The sequence below is a fragment of the Haliotis rufescens genome, unplaced genomic scaffold (assembly GCF_023055435.1).
Source record: "Haliotis rufescens isolate VD_foot unplaced genomic scaffold, xgHalRufe1.0.p SCAF_26, whole genome shotgun sequence".
NCBI lineage: Eukaryota > Metazoa > Mollusca > Gastropoda > Lepetellida > Haliotidae > Haliotis > Haliotis rufescens.
The window spans coordinates 2,894,934-2,910,798 of NW_025963957.1; the positions used below are offsets into that span (position 1 = coordinate 2,894,934).

Sequence of the window (15,865 nt, forward strand, 5' to 3'; positions counted from 1 at the left end):
GAGCAGTCAGTACCATTCCTCGGTACTGTACGTTGGCTAATGGGATGTCCCAACGCTGTTGCTGCCGTTGCCGTTACGAATCTGTTTCGCAGGTGAATGAGCCGTATCTGGCCGTCTTCCAGTGGTGTTGTCACTCGGGGTCGTCCGGTTCTAGGCCTGTCCTGTGTCCTCCCTGTCTGCCTGTACCGTTGAATCAGCCTGGCTACTTTCAATGGTGTACAACCAAACCTTCTGGCAATTTGGACCTGTGTTGCCCCCATTTCGGCCCTACCGATGGTTCTCTCTCTCTCTGCTCCTGGGATTGTCGTGGCATTTATTTTGTGTTTCTTTTGTGTGCAGAGGCGGGAAACCTGTTTCACCATTTTTTTGTCACCGCGCGAGCGCCGTCAAAGGTGGTGCGTTCGGGTGAGGTGTCTTTTGGTACCTGTTCCTGGGCATTATCTCTCGTGTTTATCGGTTAACAAAAGCGGCATAAGCATTTCCATTATCATAAGAAACCCTTGACCAAAGTAGAGCCAACTGCACGATTCCGACAACATCAGAAGCATGTGTCATGATTCACCATCAAACAATAATGACACTGGGTGCTCGCAAAAAGGCGAGCTCATCCCGATAAACTGGTGGCACCGCCACAAACACATGCAAAGGCAAGCCAATTGTTCACCCGAAAAGGCACGGGAACACACAGTACAAGTCAAAATAGAGAATTGCATCAGACAGTATGCAATTGTTCATTGTTCATTGATACGTCAAACCTGGAAATGTCGTCTACATGTCGAAAACAAAGACCAAGCCAGGACCCGAATCCTTTAAACCCGACCAAACAACCCCCTGATCATGAGCACGACGCTTACCGAAATCCAAAGTTCTGATAATTACATACATTTTCCCCTAACCTAAAGTAATCTATGCTAGTTCTGAAGTAAATCGTATTTACCCAGATGAATCGTCTTATGTCATGTATTGTCGATAAACAGAATATGCACACGTTCTGAAAGTAATGTTGGATAAGACACGCACAAAACCTATGCTCTCGATACACATGTTGCTCTTACATTGAAACTATTTGGTTAACAAGATGCGTGTATCAATGTGCCATGCTTTCCTGCTGTGCTATCATTCTAATTTGAAATAATGACAAAAATAGTTACCACTCATCTTTCAATATTTTCAAGGTTGGGTTAATCACTAACATATTTTAATATTTACAACAGCTATACTTACTTATCTTTAATTTGATGATGTGATCATTTCTAAATAAAAGACCCTACTAATTTCACTGAACTATTACCAGAGCTGACTCATCCCATGTATGGATGAAAGGACATTTTTACATTCACCACAATTTCTATGTACAATGAATCATAATTTGGCTCAGGACACTGTGTAAAAGATGACAATCACAAGAAAACGTTATATGAAGAATTTGTTTCAACTAGCTCAACTCAAACATTATACTTAAAAGCATCAGGTGTGTCTGTCATACAGACCCTGAGACAACTATGTCTTATACAGCCCAATATTTGGCAAAATTAAGAACGTCTCTTTGCTCCTTTTTATTATATTTTATAACTATTATTTAACAACTGGGGTTTTTTTTAAATAAGTTCATTTCATAGATTAAATGTTATCCTAGCATTAGGTCTGTGGTACGTTCACTGCATCAGTGTTGACATTAAAACGATATTTACATATATAAATACATACAGAGGAAATGCTTAGCATTTATCTTTAAGGAAGAGTGAAGGACTGGCTTAATACATATATACATTTGGATGAATTTAGATATACCTCCTTATAGATAGTGATCGTAGATGATTGTAGAACGTGCATAAAGAAAATGGAATAATTATGGGAGTAATCGGGTTAATACCACGTTTAACAATATTCAGCCATATTGGGATATTGGGATATTGGCTTCCAACATACAAGACGGACCATGAAATCATGACTTGAATTTTGACCTGGCTTTCGGGTATGATGTAACACCCCATAGTCCCCTGTGGGAAAAGAGCTAAAAGCACGAATAAAGATCGCGAGATGAAACTGATGTATACAGGGCATGTGATTTCCGTCAAAATAGGAGTACTATTGATCATTTAGTTCTATTAGATCCTTTGTTAAAAATGCTATAGTAAATAAACAACACGTAGTATCAGTTTTCTTTGATCTTGAGAAAGCCTATGATACTACCTGGAGCCATGACACTTTAAAGTATTTACATGATTGCGGCTTGAGAGGTCGTTTACCTCATTTTATATCAGAGTGGGTACAACCCTGTCTGATCATTATTATCAGGATCAGGGTGTCCCACAATGCAGTATTGTGACTGTCAATTTAGTATTAAAATAAATAGTTTTTCAAAGGTTTTTTTAAGTGATTCAGTAGATGGATCACTTTTCGTGGATGATCTTAATATTTCTTTTCGTGGTAAAAATATGTATACCACAGAAATGCAGTTACAACTTAAACTAAATTCTCAATAAAATTCACAAGTGGCCCCTTGAAACTCAAAAACTTATTGTATTTATTTCTGCAAAACATATAAACCACATAAGGACCGTGAACTAGTTTTTAGTGGTGCGCCTATCAAAGTGGTGATGTTTTGGGGACTTTTGGGACTCTATCTAACTTTCGTACCGCATATAATACCTTTAAGGTAAATGTCTGAAGGCACTCGATTTGTTGAAAGTAGTTTCTAATTCAAAGTGGGGAGAGGATCAGACAACCCTTTTACACGTGCACAGGTCACCGATCCGTTCCAAACTTGATTACGGCTCCATCGTCTATGGTGGAGCATGTAAAAGTAATTTACAAAAAGAAGATACTATCCACCATGCAGGTCTGAGGATTTGCCTTGGAGCCTTTATAACTTCTTCCATTCGAAGTCTGTATGTGGAAGCGGATGAGCCTTACACAATGCTATCTGAAATTATCATTTCAATATGACATCAATCAAATCCTGTTTTTGATTGTGTTTTTAATCCTCTTTATGAAAACATTTACAATAAAAAATCATCTCTGCTTCCACCACTTAGAATAAGAATAAAATTTTATCTAATACTAAACTTTAAGCTATAGCCCCCAGCCAACTTTTGTCATCGCCTACCAGGCAAATGGTAAAGCCAGAGGTGGAACTTACTTAACTAAACGTAAGAAATCAGAAACAAACCAACTCATTTACCAACAACAACATAATCAATTAAGAAACACTTATGACACTTACAATTCTATAGTTAGAGATGGATCCAATGATGGTGGCGCAGCTGCTAGTGCTACCATCACGGGATCCAGAACAATTCTATATTTAGAGATGGATCCAATGATGGTGGCGCAGCTGCTAGTGCTGCTATCAATGGATCCAGAACAATTCTATATTTAGAGATGGATCCAATGATGGTGGCGCAGCTGCTAGTGCTACTATCACTGGATCCAGAACAATTCTATATTTAGAGATGGATCCAATGATGGTGGCGCAGCTGCTAGTGCTACTATCACTGGGTCCAGAACAATTCTATATTTAGAGATGGATCCAATGATGGTGGCGCAGCTGCTAGTGCTACTATCACTGGATCCAGAACAATTCTATATTTAGAGATGGATCCAATGATGGTGGCGCAGCTGCTAGTGCTACTATCACTGGATCCAGAACAATTCTATATTTAGAGATGGGTCCAATGATGGTGGCGCAGCTGCTAGTGCTACTATCACTGGATCCAGAACAATTCTATATTTAGAGATGGATCTAATGATGGTGGCGCAGCTGCTAGTGCTACTATCACTGGATCCAGAACAATTCTATATTTAGAGATGTACTCAATGAAGAAGGGAGGTTAGTTGATTTTGCCGGAGCAAAACAGGACTTGTATTTTTTACTTAACTGCCATTAACATTTTGTAGTATTGTGTAACTTAACTTAAACAATGGCTCCTTTGTCTTTGGCCGGGTATCAACTGACTAAATTATCAGTCAAACACCACTTGGCAATGGCAATGGCGGAACATTTATGACATTAGAAGCCAATTCTGGAGCCTGAGAATGTATAATTTGGCCATGCTTACCTAGCTGTGACATGTTCATTTGTTTGTGATTAACATTTATGAAACGACTTTTGAGAATTCGGGTATCGACTTGTCACGCCGTCCTCTTAATAGTCACATGAGCAACACGTGTCCACGGGAGCGTAGTCAATTTTATCGTCATGGCCACCACGTGCACATCACCCTGTAACAGGCCAAATATGTTTGCCCAAATTCTGTGCCCCGCCTACTTGTCTCAAACGCGTTTTGTAAGTAAGTTCAACTTATCCTGGATTACCAGTAGGTGCTTAGGTTCTTAAAATGAATGTTAGCCATGGCTAAAATAGGTTAGCCCACTCGGAGTTCTGTGGTTGGTCTTTGAAATTGCGTTAAACTGACCATTTCAACGATAAAACATCATATGTTATTTCCCACCTGTATTGGTTGTGTCAGTGTTATTTTCTTTGATTTTAGCAAATTATCAACAGCGAGCGCGGAATTACCAAGAAATGAGGATTTATATAAGTGTACAGTAAAACTCACGACAGGCATAGTAAATATACTATTGTGGTTATGACGAGAATATTAGTAAATATCACTTATTAAATTAGGGGAATTTACCAGTAGTTCTTTGAAAGATGGATAGTCACATCAAATGATTAGTAAATTTACTAATCTACGATCGGCCATCTACTAGTCTAATTAGCAAACATTTACTAACTGTAGTGAAGTTTACTCACATTTTGGTGTCTGGGTGGACAGTGAAATTCACTAAGTTAGTAAACTATTTCTGTCAGTTCACGGTGAGGTGTACGTATTTGTCATTATTTTAATAACCCTTTACCATCTAACTGACTGTATAGTTCGTCACCATGTTGGGCACCTCGCACTATGAATGAAAAACAAGGGACATGCTGATTTTAAAACTTGATCCACATATTTATCCCTTAATGGTGTATGCCAAGTTTCAGCGCTGTATATGGTTCATGGCGGTTTTCGAGAAAATCTGTACAGTTAAACAATGGCCAAAAGCATAAGGCAAAAACCACAACCATGTAGAATAGTAATTACCGATGCCGGGTTGATCTACATAAATGTCAAGCGTTTGAGTGCCATTTAGAAGTGATATACATAAGAGAGCGAATTAATGTCAACTTCTTTATTATGAGGAACACAACGCTCCGGAGTATATGCTTACTCCTTCATCTGGTGAATGAGTTCAACGTTGGCACAGAATTTAATATTGATAAAAAGCAAGGTTGGGCTCAATCATCCGTAACAGTCAGCATGCGGTGACTGTACAGTGAAAGTGTAATGTAACTCCCCTACAGCAAGACTAACATTTGAGTGAGATTGGAAAGTACCTTCAACCATCCCCGAATGAATCATCATTTGACCTTCATCTGATCTGAATGATTCACCGGTTTTGATTCGCCGCTCCGTTACCCATCTCCTTTGTGATTTGATCCTCCATAACGAATCTCCCTCTGATTTGATCCTCCATAACGAATCTCCCTCTGATTTGATCCCCTATGACCCATCTCCCTCTGAATTGATCCTCCACAACCCATCTCCCTCTGATTTGATCCTCCATAAAACATCTCCTTCTGATTTGATCCTCCATAACCCATCTCCCTCTGATTTGATCCCCAATAACCTATCTCTCACTGATTTGATCCTCCATAAACCATCTCCCAATGATTTGATCCTCCATAAACCATCTCCCTCTGATTTGATCCTCAATAACCCATCTCCCTCTGATTTGATCCTCCATAAACCATCTCCCACTGATTTGATCCTCCATAAACCATCTCCCTCTGATTTGATCCTCCATAAACCATCTCCCTCTGAGTTGATCCTCCACAACCCATCTCCCTCTGATTTGATCCTCCATAACCCATCTCCCTCTGATTTGATCCTCCATAAACCATCTCCCTCTGATTTGATCCTCCATATCGAATCTTCCTCTGATTTGATCCCCTATGACCCATCTCCCTCTGAATTGATCCTCCACAACCCATCTCCCTCTGATTTGATCCTCCATTAACCATCTCCCTCTGATTTGATCCTCCATAACCCATCTCCCTCTGATTTGATCCCCAATAACCTATCTCTCTCTGATTTGATCCTCCATAAACCATCTCCCACTGATTTGATCCTCCATAAGCCATCTCCCTCTGATTTGATCCTCCATAACCCATCTCCCTCTGATTTGATCCTCCATAGCCCATCTCCCTCTGATTTGATTCTCCATAAAACATCTCCCTCTGATTTGATCCTCCACAACCCATCTCCCTCTGATTTGATCCTCCATAAACCATCTCCCACTGATTTGATCCTCCATAACCCATCTCCCTCTGATTTGATCCTCCATTAACCATCTCCCTCTGATTTGATCCTCCATAACCCATCTCCCTCTGATTTGATCCCCAATAACCTATCTCTCTCTGATTTGATCCTTCATCATCCACCTCCATCTGATTTGATCCTCCATACCCCATCTCCCTCTGATTTGCTCCTCCATCACCTCTGCCAGCAATTTGCTCCTTGAGGTGCAGCCTCTGTTGAGGTCTGGTGTCAGGCCCGACATTACACACGCGACAACTTGGATCTTTGCCTATTCCTCCTGAGCTATGACCTTGTCCCAACACAGCAGTTGGTGTAAGCGCTAAACCCGATATATCCACATCCTCTGTATAGAACACTTCTAGCCACAGTCCCTGTCGGGAAAGTGCCTTGTATCGGCCTCTCTGCCAGAAAAGGAACATGTTGTCATAAGGATCCAATTCGAGCAGCTCCTGCTTACAGAACCGATCGGACTCCGAGCCATTCTTTGTGATCACCAAGATCACATAATGAGTATCAGCACCTGTAGGCATACAGAAGAAGTCTGCGAAATACAAGTTAGTAGATTCATAGAAGACTGAACTGAGGGGCAATGTTACTCTCGTGTCTCCGAAAGGTGAACTCCATGGCAGAGCGCCATCACGCAGGGTCACTCCAAAGAACAGACCTTTGAGTCTTCCGTTTAGAGGACAGCGCGGGTCCCCTCCTTTATCTTTAGGGTATTTCTCCATGAGGTTGTCCTTGTTGTTTTGGATATCATCAAAGTAAGCTGATGGTTTGTTGCGGTAGACAGCCCAAACAATCTCCGAGACTCCACCATCACCGTGTTCACATGCCTTCTCCAGTAACTGACATAGGTAATCTGAAATGACACAGAAATCTTGTTGGTTTGTTTGTTTGTTCGTTTGTTGTTTAACGCCGCACTCAGCAATATGCCAGCTATATGACGGCGGTCTGTTAATAAACAAGTCTGAACCAGACAATCCAGTGATTAACATCATGAGCATCGATCCATGCAATTGGAATGCGACGTCATGCATCAACCAAGTCAACGAGCCTGACCGCCCGATCCCGTTTGTCGCCTCTTACAACAAGCATAGTCGCCTTTTACGGCAAGAATGGGCTGCTGAAGACCTATTCTATCCCGGAATCTTCACGGGTCTGTTGAAAGGTAATGCCTGGGCCATGACGACGCAAAGACGGTAGAACAACAGAGTCGATGATCTCGTCGCGGTAGCGCTGTCCATTGAGATTTCCCTCTACCACTATCAAACGGGTCCTGTATTGCTGTAATCCCACCCCATACCATAACGCTGCCGCCCCCGAACCGATCTTCTTCCATGACACAATGATTGACGTAACTTTCACCTCGACGTCGGTACACTCCGGATCTTCGCGGGTCCAAAGCAACCTTATTCAGATACGATACCTATCAGACTGAAGATCTGAGGATCCCTCTACGGGCATCTTCCCGAGGCAAGAGAGTTAACGGACTATAAAAGTCAAGTTTCCACCCTTGCCGAACTAGGCTGGTATTAAGGAGTTACATTTTGGCTGGACTAACGAGTCTATGCATAGTCCAATCGAAATCGCGCACCAAAATTGAAATCCGGTTCGTTAACTGTCATGCAGATTTCGGTCGATTGCAGGATTTGCAAAGCATGGGCTACGACAACTCGTTGTCAGCAGATATTTTCTAAATCTTTTCATGTTTTTAATCAAGGTGCTCACGTGATTTGATGCATTCCGCGATGTAAGACCCGTTTTATCACAATATAGGTCTTGATTATCGATCAGATCGTCCTGACTCGGCGCCACCATTTTGTGGGAAACAAACGCAAGTGATACGAGAGGTGGAATCTGATTGGTCCATAGGCGAGGTTTAGAAGGGACATAACTGGTAATAGCCATTGGTGGCGCTGCGATCGAGCCCAGTTATACCAGCCTAGTTCGCCAAGGGTGGAAACTGGACTTTTAAAGTCAGTTAACTCTCTTGCCTCGGGAAGATGTCTAGGGGTCACATCAGGTGAACATTCCTATCCGCCAATCTGATAGGATTTTGAAAGTTTGAAAGTAATGAAATATGGGTCGACTTTTCCATCGCGGATTCAAAATTGGCTTATTATGGACAATAATTTCGACTGGTTCGGTGCTATTCTAGCTACGCTGTGCGAAGCGACACCTACTTTATGTTCTGCTAGGCATTGTTTTGTATGCATTAATAATTATTACATGTTCTCGTAAACTAAGCCGGAAATAGCTATCAGCTGTACTCACATTTTCTACCAATCTACCGGTGATCGGTTAAAAATACCCAGTAAATATAACTTCAAAAAAATCTGATGCAATGATCAGATGAATTGTATCTGAAGCTATTATTTTATAAGAAATATTATGTTCTAATATCGAATTATTTTACTATATATATTTAAAATAATAATAACCATAAGTGTAGCACTTTAAAACAACTGATGTCAACAGCTTGATATGTTTATGGAACAATTTGATCAGTCACCGTTGGGGCCTCTCGCGACCTTGCTACCGTAAGTGAATGAAAACAAAATGCAAATATCGTATTTAAAAACAACAAAAGTTGTATGAAAATATGAGGCACTTACCTTGCTCTAGGAATATATCCGTAAATATCCAGATAAAGGACCAATATCACTGTGACAATGTAATATTTTAAAATATATCGCGCGTTTTGGGATATTATAACCTGTCTTCGTCTCTCAACTGTCCACGTAAGTTTGTTTCAGGTGTTCCACATAGGGGGCATGTGTCTCATTGGTCACGCCCATATATATAAAATATATATACATATACTCAACAACAAAAGTTCCTGTGACACCAATATTTTAGTGTATTTTACAATCAAGTAAAGCAAGTAAACGATTATTCAACATTACGAAATGCCACGCCTGTCCGAAAATGAGCGTCTGCGAGACATTGGTATGCTTGAAGCAGGGTCGAATCAACGTGATGTTGCAAGACAATTTAACGTCCTCAGAAACACCATTTTGTGTTGTTGGCAACGTTGGCAACAGACGAATGCAGTCAGAGACCATCCTCGGAGTGGCAGGCCACGCGTAACCAATAATCGACAAGACAACTGAATTCGAACAACACACCTACGATATCGATTCCAGCCAGCAACAGTGACTGCAAGAAGCATCCCTGGCCTTCGATGAATATCTTCACAAACCGTACGTCGCCGCCTCAGATGTGCAGGGATCGTCGCCAGAAGACACGCCAGACGTCCCACTTTGACAGGAACCATAGTCAAGCACGTCTACAGTGGTGCAGACAGCGTCTACGCTGGACGGCCATGCAGTGGGGACAAGTTCTGTTCACTGACGAGTCTCGTTTTCACCTCAGCCACAGCGATGGACGGATTCGAGTGTACCGACGTCGAGGTGAACGTTACGTCAATCACTGTGTCATGGAAGAAGATCGGTTCGGGGCGGCAACGTTATGGTATGGGGTGGGATTACAGCAATAAAGAGGACCCGTTTGATCGTGGTAGAGGGAAATCTCAATGGACAGCGCTACCGCGACGAGATCATCGACCCTGTTGTTCTACCGTCTTTGCGTCGTCATGGCCCAGGCATTACCTTTCAACAGACCCGTGAAGATTCCGGGGTAGAATAGGTCTTCAGCAACCCATGCTTGCCGTAAAAGGTGACTATGCTTGTCGTAAAAGGCGACTCACGGGATCAGGTGGTCGGGCTCGCTGACTTGGTTGATACATGTCATCGATCCCAATTGCGTGGATCGATGCTCATGATATCAATCACTGGATTGTCTGGTCCAGACTCGGTTATTTACAGACTGCCGTCATATAGCTGGAATATTGCTGAGTGCAGCGTTAAACAACAAACCAACCAACCTTTCAACATGACAACGCCCGGCCTCATATTGCTCGACTTGTTCATTCTCTTCAACAAAACAACGTGAATGTCATCCCCTGGCCGGCTCGCTCCCCTGATCTCTCACCAATCGAGCACATGTGGGATGAGATAGATCGGCTCCTTCGAAGTCAACCACGTGTTCCTCAGACACTCCAGGAACTTCTAAACATGCCCCAACGAATATCTCACAGGACTTTGTGCGACGCCTGGTCCATTCCATGAGACAAAGATGTGTTGCTTGCATCGCAACCAGAGGTGGACACACGCTACTGATTTGTAAATTGACATTTTGGCATGTTCATGTTTTTTTATGAAATCCCCATTTTCTGAAGTCAGTATGGCAAATTAAACCATTTGAACACTTGCTGGAGTCTTTTATCTGTTGCAATCCGAAATTGTTTCAGATTTGGTAAAAAACATAACTTTGCATTAAATCTTATTCAATGTCACAGGAACTTTTGTTGTTCAGTATATGAGTTTTTGTACAACATGTACACTGCAACCATGGCATATAGCATATTCATTTTTGTAGATTTAGAAACACTGTGGACATTAAGTTACTTGTTTCATATTTGTTTAAAAAGTTGTCCTCAGTATTTATGCATAGCAATGCTGGCAGCAACGTATATCAAGATGTTGTTGTTATCGACACTTTTAACTTTTGACAACATATCCAGGTGAGCTAGAGTGCCGTGTCATATGTTTTAAATGATTCAGATGGAAAGTTGAAAAGCACCAAGACCCATATACCTTTACGTTTAGTGTAAAACATACCAGTAAGCATCGAGTGGCCAGTTAAAGTGTCTGGCTGGTGTCAACGTATCCGATCTTTCCGAGGCAAGGGAGTTCATTGACTCTAAAAGTCCAGTTTCCACACTTGCCGAATTTGGCTGAAATTATGGAGTTATATTTTGGCTCGACAAACGAGTCTATGCATAGTCCAATCAAACTCGCGTATCGAAATGGCCATCCGGTTCGCCAGCTGCTGTGCAGATTTCGGTCGATTGCAGGATTTGTAAAGCATGTGTACCACCAACACAGCGACAACAGATATCTTCTTTTTCTTTTAATGTTTTTTAGTCTAGGTGCTCACGTGATTGCGAAGTAAGACCCGTTTTATTACAATATAGATCTTGATTATCGATCAGATCGTCTTGACTGGGCGCCGCCATTTTGTTTGAAGAAAATGCAAGTGATATGAAAAAGTGGAATCTGATTGGTAAATAGGAGGGACATAGAAGGGGCATAACTCGTAATAGCCACTGGTGGCGCTACGATCGAGCCCAGAAATTCCAGCCCAGTTAAGCAAGGGTGGAAACTGGACTTTTACAGTCAGGTAACTCCCTTGCCTCGGGAAGATGATCATACCCCCACGTCGTGCGTCGTTGTTGATGTAACAACCTCCGACTTGCCTGACCTTATTCAGAACACACGTGAAGATTCGGGTTGGAATTGATTTTCAGCAACCCATGCCTGTCGTAAGAGGCGAGTAACGGGATCGCGGGGTCAGACTCGCTGGCTTGGTTGATGCATGTCATCGTATCCCAATAGCGTAGATCGTTGTTCATGGTGTCAATCGCTGAATTGTCTGGTCCATACTCGATTATTTACAGGCCGCCGTCATACAGCTGGAATATTGCTGAGTGCGGCGTTAAACAACAAACAAACAAGCAATTGAACTTACTTCTAAACACAAGGCTGAAAGATCGCGAGTTATTTCTTAAATAACATGACGTCACTCACAAGACCATGTAACTAATAGTTATAACTAACAAACTCGCATTGTCTACACTTGCATGGGTTGTCTGTATTACATCTTTAATTCTTATAGTTTCTTTACTATATAAACTGGGATCACATACCGAATTATTCATCCACGATAATAGTGGAAATATGGGTGCAGGCTAAAACGGCACCTCAGCAAAACGTCACCGATTTCTCTGGAGAAAACGGCACCTCTATTTTTAATAACGATAAAAACGATTTTTGTAGTAATACATAGGGGTTTATTTACATGGTATTTTATTAGTGGTGTATTTACATTTCCTCTTTTCAGAGATAAGTAAATATAGGGTTTATTTACATAGTATTTGTTAAGTGATTTACATTGTATTTACTCTTTTAAGTAAATAGACCGCCTTCGTGGTCTAGTGGTAGAGCGTCCGCCCGGAGAGCGGAAGGTCCGGGGTTCGATCCCCGACCGCGTCATACCAAAAGACGTTAAAAGATGGCACTTGTTGTTACCCTGTCTGGCGCTCGACATTAAGGGGCTAAAACAAGGACTGGTCGGCTCGGAGTCAGTATACTGTGTCTGAGTGGGGTATTCATGTTAAACTGCGACATGGTATAAATCGGCATCAGTCCGGACTAGTACAAGCAGCCACACAAACACACACACGTACATGCACGTCGCTATATAAGTGCAATAATCTTGGACGCGACGTTAAACCCCATTTCACCTCACCTTTTAAGTAAATATGTTCATATACACATGTACGTAGACATTCTCTGGTATGTCGGCAGAAAGGGGCTCCAGCATGGTGCTTGCAAGTTACAATGTAAGTTTAATATCATTTATTTGACCAAGGTAAAAAAAATACGGTGCCGTTTTCGCTCGAGTCGAGGTGCCGTTTTCCCTTGCGTCGAGGTGCCGTTTTCGCCAATCGGTGCCGTTTTCGCCCATTGACGTTTTGCTGAGGTGCCGTTTTCGCTATAACCCGGAAATATATGCAGGCGCGAGCTGAACGGGTCGGAGGAAGACGCATTACATGTCTGTGGGGCACTCCTACGACACGTGTATGGCTCCAATATACTCCTGAAGTTGAGCTGCCATGTCCTTCTGCTGGCTGTTGCATTAAATAAACATTCGTTCATACGTGTATGTAAAAACGTAGCCAAAATAAATGAACAAAATTACCTTTAACGTTTGCCATACTATTCGCACGAAGGAAGGTGTGTCTCCAAAGTTGACGTCAGAGAACGGTTCTTACGGGGCGACCTGTTTTAGTAGTGTCGAACTTTCACTCTGCGAGAGACGTTGTAAACACGCGCAGATTGTTCTGGAGCCTCGCCAAGCACAACCGCTGTTATAAATCCTGAGGAAAACCGTTACTATGAAGACAGTGGATTCAAGAGCGAATAGCGGAATGCACCGAACTGGGCGCTTAAATTCAGGGAAAACCCAAGGCTAGGGCCTATATATATATATACGGTACAGATCTGACTAATAAGACGGGCTCAGTTCAAATTTTAAAATTTGACCTTCATATTGAAAAATAGACAAACGTATTGGAAACGTAATAATTTATCTACCACGGATAAATATAGACAACAATTGTCTTTTATCAGTCGTTATTTGTATAACATCGCTTTACTGTCGTGTTGAAAATAAAAATATTTTGTGTAAAATAGAGAGGTTCTGGCGAGGTTCGAACTCGCGACCTTCTGCGTGTAAAGCAGACGTGATAACCACTACACCACAGAACCTTCCCATACCTCCGACATGCAAACATGCATCCAGTAGTCTATTACATTATTGTACTCTCGGATTGTTGTTACTACGTTTTTAGATAGAGACATATTTAACCCTTAGATTTTTCACTGCCCTTCACTGTAAACTAGCTATCATTAAGCATCACATAACCAAGTAATCATCCATGATACTGGTGCAAGCTAAACGAGGAGTCACGTGATCGGAAATCTATCACGTGACTGCTCCGGCCTCAGCTCCGGTGGCCCCAGATATCTGAGGGGTGTGTTTGTTGTCAAAATTTTAATATAGATTTAATGCAGGCACATTTTAACAAGTGTCAACATAATATTTGTAAACTATTTCTCTTCTTATATCAGTATGATGTCAACACCAAATGTGCGGATAATACCTTGCCTGATAACTTCTCATCTTTTTTTTAGATAGCTGTAGCAGCCGTTAATAAATTCTGTTAATAAATTCTGGCATGCTTAAAAGAATACATTTTCAGAAATGTTCAGTGTGTTATCAGCCAACATTAGAGGACATTCGGCAGATTATATTTGGTTTGAGCAGAGACCATGAAATAAGTGATAGCAGAGACCATCTATTACATGGTCTCTGGTGATGGTGTCTGGTTTGAGTTCGAGTTTTCTTGATTGCTCGCTATACACAGTCGAGCTGAGACTGGGGACTCGGCAGTGTGGTATGCGGGTCATAAGGGCTGGGACGAGTCAAAATTTACTACCCGTGTACCCACCCCGCTAGTACACGACCCTACCCGGGTACCCGCTGTAGGTCTCAAGAGATAGCTACAAACTGTCCGATTGGGTAATGTTTGACTGTTTCTCTGGCAAAATGTATTTACATACACGTGTAAAACGAACTGGTCATGCATACACGGAAGCTGACTGCATGAAGTTTTATCTTTTTTTTCAAACATATAAAAGTCAGAAGGAATGCGTGCATAGTCAGAAAGAAATGGGAACATTAGTGACATTGAGTTTTAGACAAGTTTTGTCATAAACAATATATCCTGTGACTAACCACGGATCCTGGTAGTCGTGTGGGTACCCGGGTCCTACTCAGTACCCCCCCGACCCGGGTACCCGTCCCAGCCCTACCACTGACCATTACAGATCACCACAACAAGGTGAGGTGAAATGGGGGTTAATGTCGTACAAGTTTATTCAGCCTTCAAATAAGGAGTTGAAGTAGGTTTCTATTTGACTGCAACAGACCAATAATCCGGAAGAGGTTATGCCAATTACGCATTGTTGCATTTGAAGCGCTAAATGCTCCCTTTTTCCAAATTTATTGGTTTATAACTTTTGTGTGTGTGTTTGTGGTGTGTGTGTGTGTGTGTGCGTGTGCGTGCATACGCCTGGGCATGTACTAGTTTTGTGGGTGTTTATAGTGGTAATCCACTGAGATATCATGACACAGAGTAACATGGATACCCAGCTTGGACACTTGACTCAGAGACCAAAATTGTTTGTACCCAAAAGGAAAAGCGCCAAGCAGGGTAACAAGTACCATAATGACACGGTCGGGGATCAAACCACCAAACTTTCACCCTCCGGGCAGACGCTCTCTCCACAAGACCACAGAGGCATCCTGACCACAACAATATAGCTGTAATAAGCGGACTGTGACATTAAACAATATTCACTCACTGTCGTTATTATAACAAACATTTCATCACACAGCCACCTCTGTGTGTGTTACACTTTCTTTACATCATGCTTTTCCACATGAAACAACAGTAGGTACCAAATAAAGTGCCACAGCACTAGTTCCCCAGGATATATAATCAACAGTGTAAAATATATACAATGACAATTAAAAGAAAGTTTCTGTGAGCATTGATATTCAAAATAATTCTGCCCCAAAACACTTAAATCTAGCCTGAGTATGTTTCAATAAGGTTTTCAATGAGGTTATTGTGACAGCCATATTGAAAATAATATTCAGACCCCTTAAACAAATTGTCATCATTGGTGGCAACAAGCAAGTGCAAGCTTCATTGGTCCAGTGTGTCTGATCTGATGACGTTTACGACAGACAAGGACAAGCAGGCCACATCATAAACTCAGTCAGGTGAGCTAAAAACACAATGG

General features: G+C 41.9%; 1 protein-coding gene and 1 non-coding gene across 2 annotated transcripts; both read right to left on the reverse strand.

Annotated features, from left to right (window-relative positions):
• Positions 1–4,685: 4,685 nt before the first annotated feature.
• Positions 4,686–13,444, reverse strand: LOC125383699 (trophinin-like). The gene is made up of 2 exons (XM_048402427.1): positions 13,194–13,444; positions 4,686–7,227 (listed from the first exon to the last, which is right to left on the reverse strand). The coding sequence occupies exons 1-2, from the start codon at positions 13,207–13,209 to the stop codon at positions 5,759–5,761; spliced, it is 1,485 nt and encodes a 494-aa protein (XP_048258384.1). The 5' UTR covers positions 13,210–13,444; the 3' UTR covers positions 4,686–5,758.
• Positions 13,445–13,689: 245 nt separating this feature from the next.
• Trnav-uac lies at positions 13,690–13,762 on the reverse strand. Its single transcript has one exon. It is a non-coding gene; the product is annotated as a tRNA-Val (tRNA).
• Between the last annotated feature and the right edge of the window lie 2,103 nt (positions 13,763–15,865).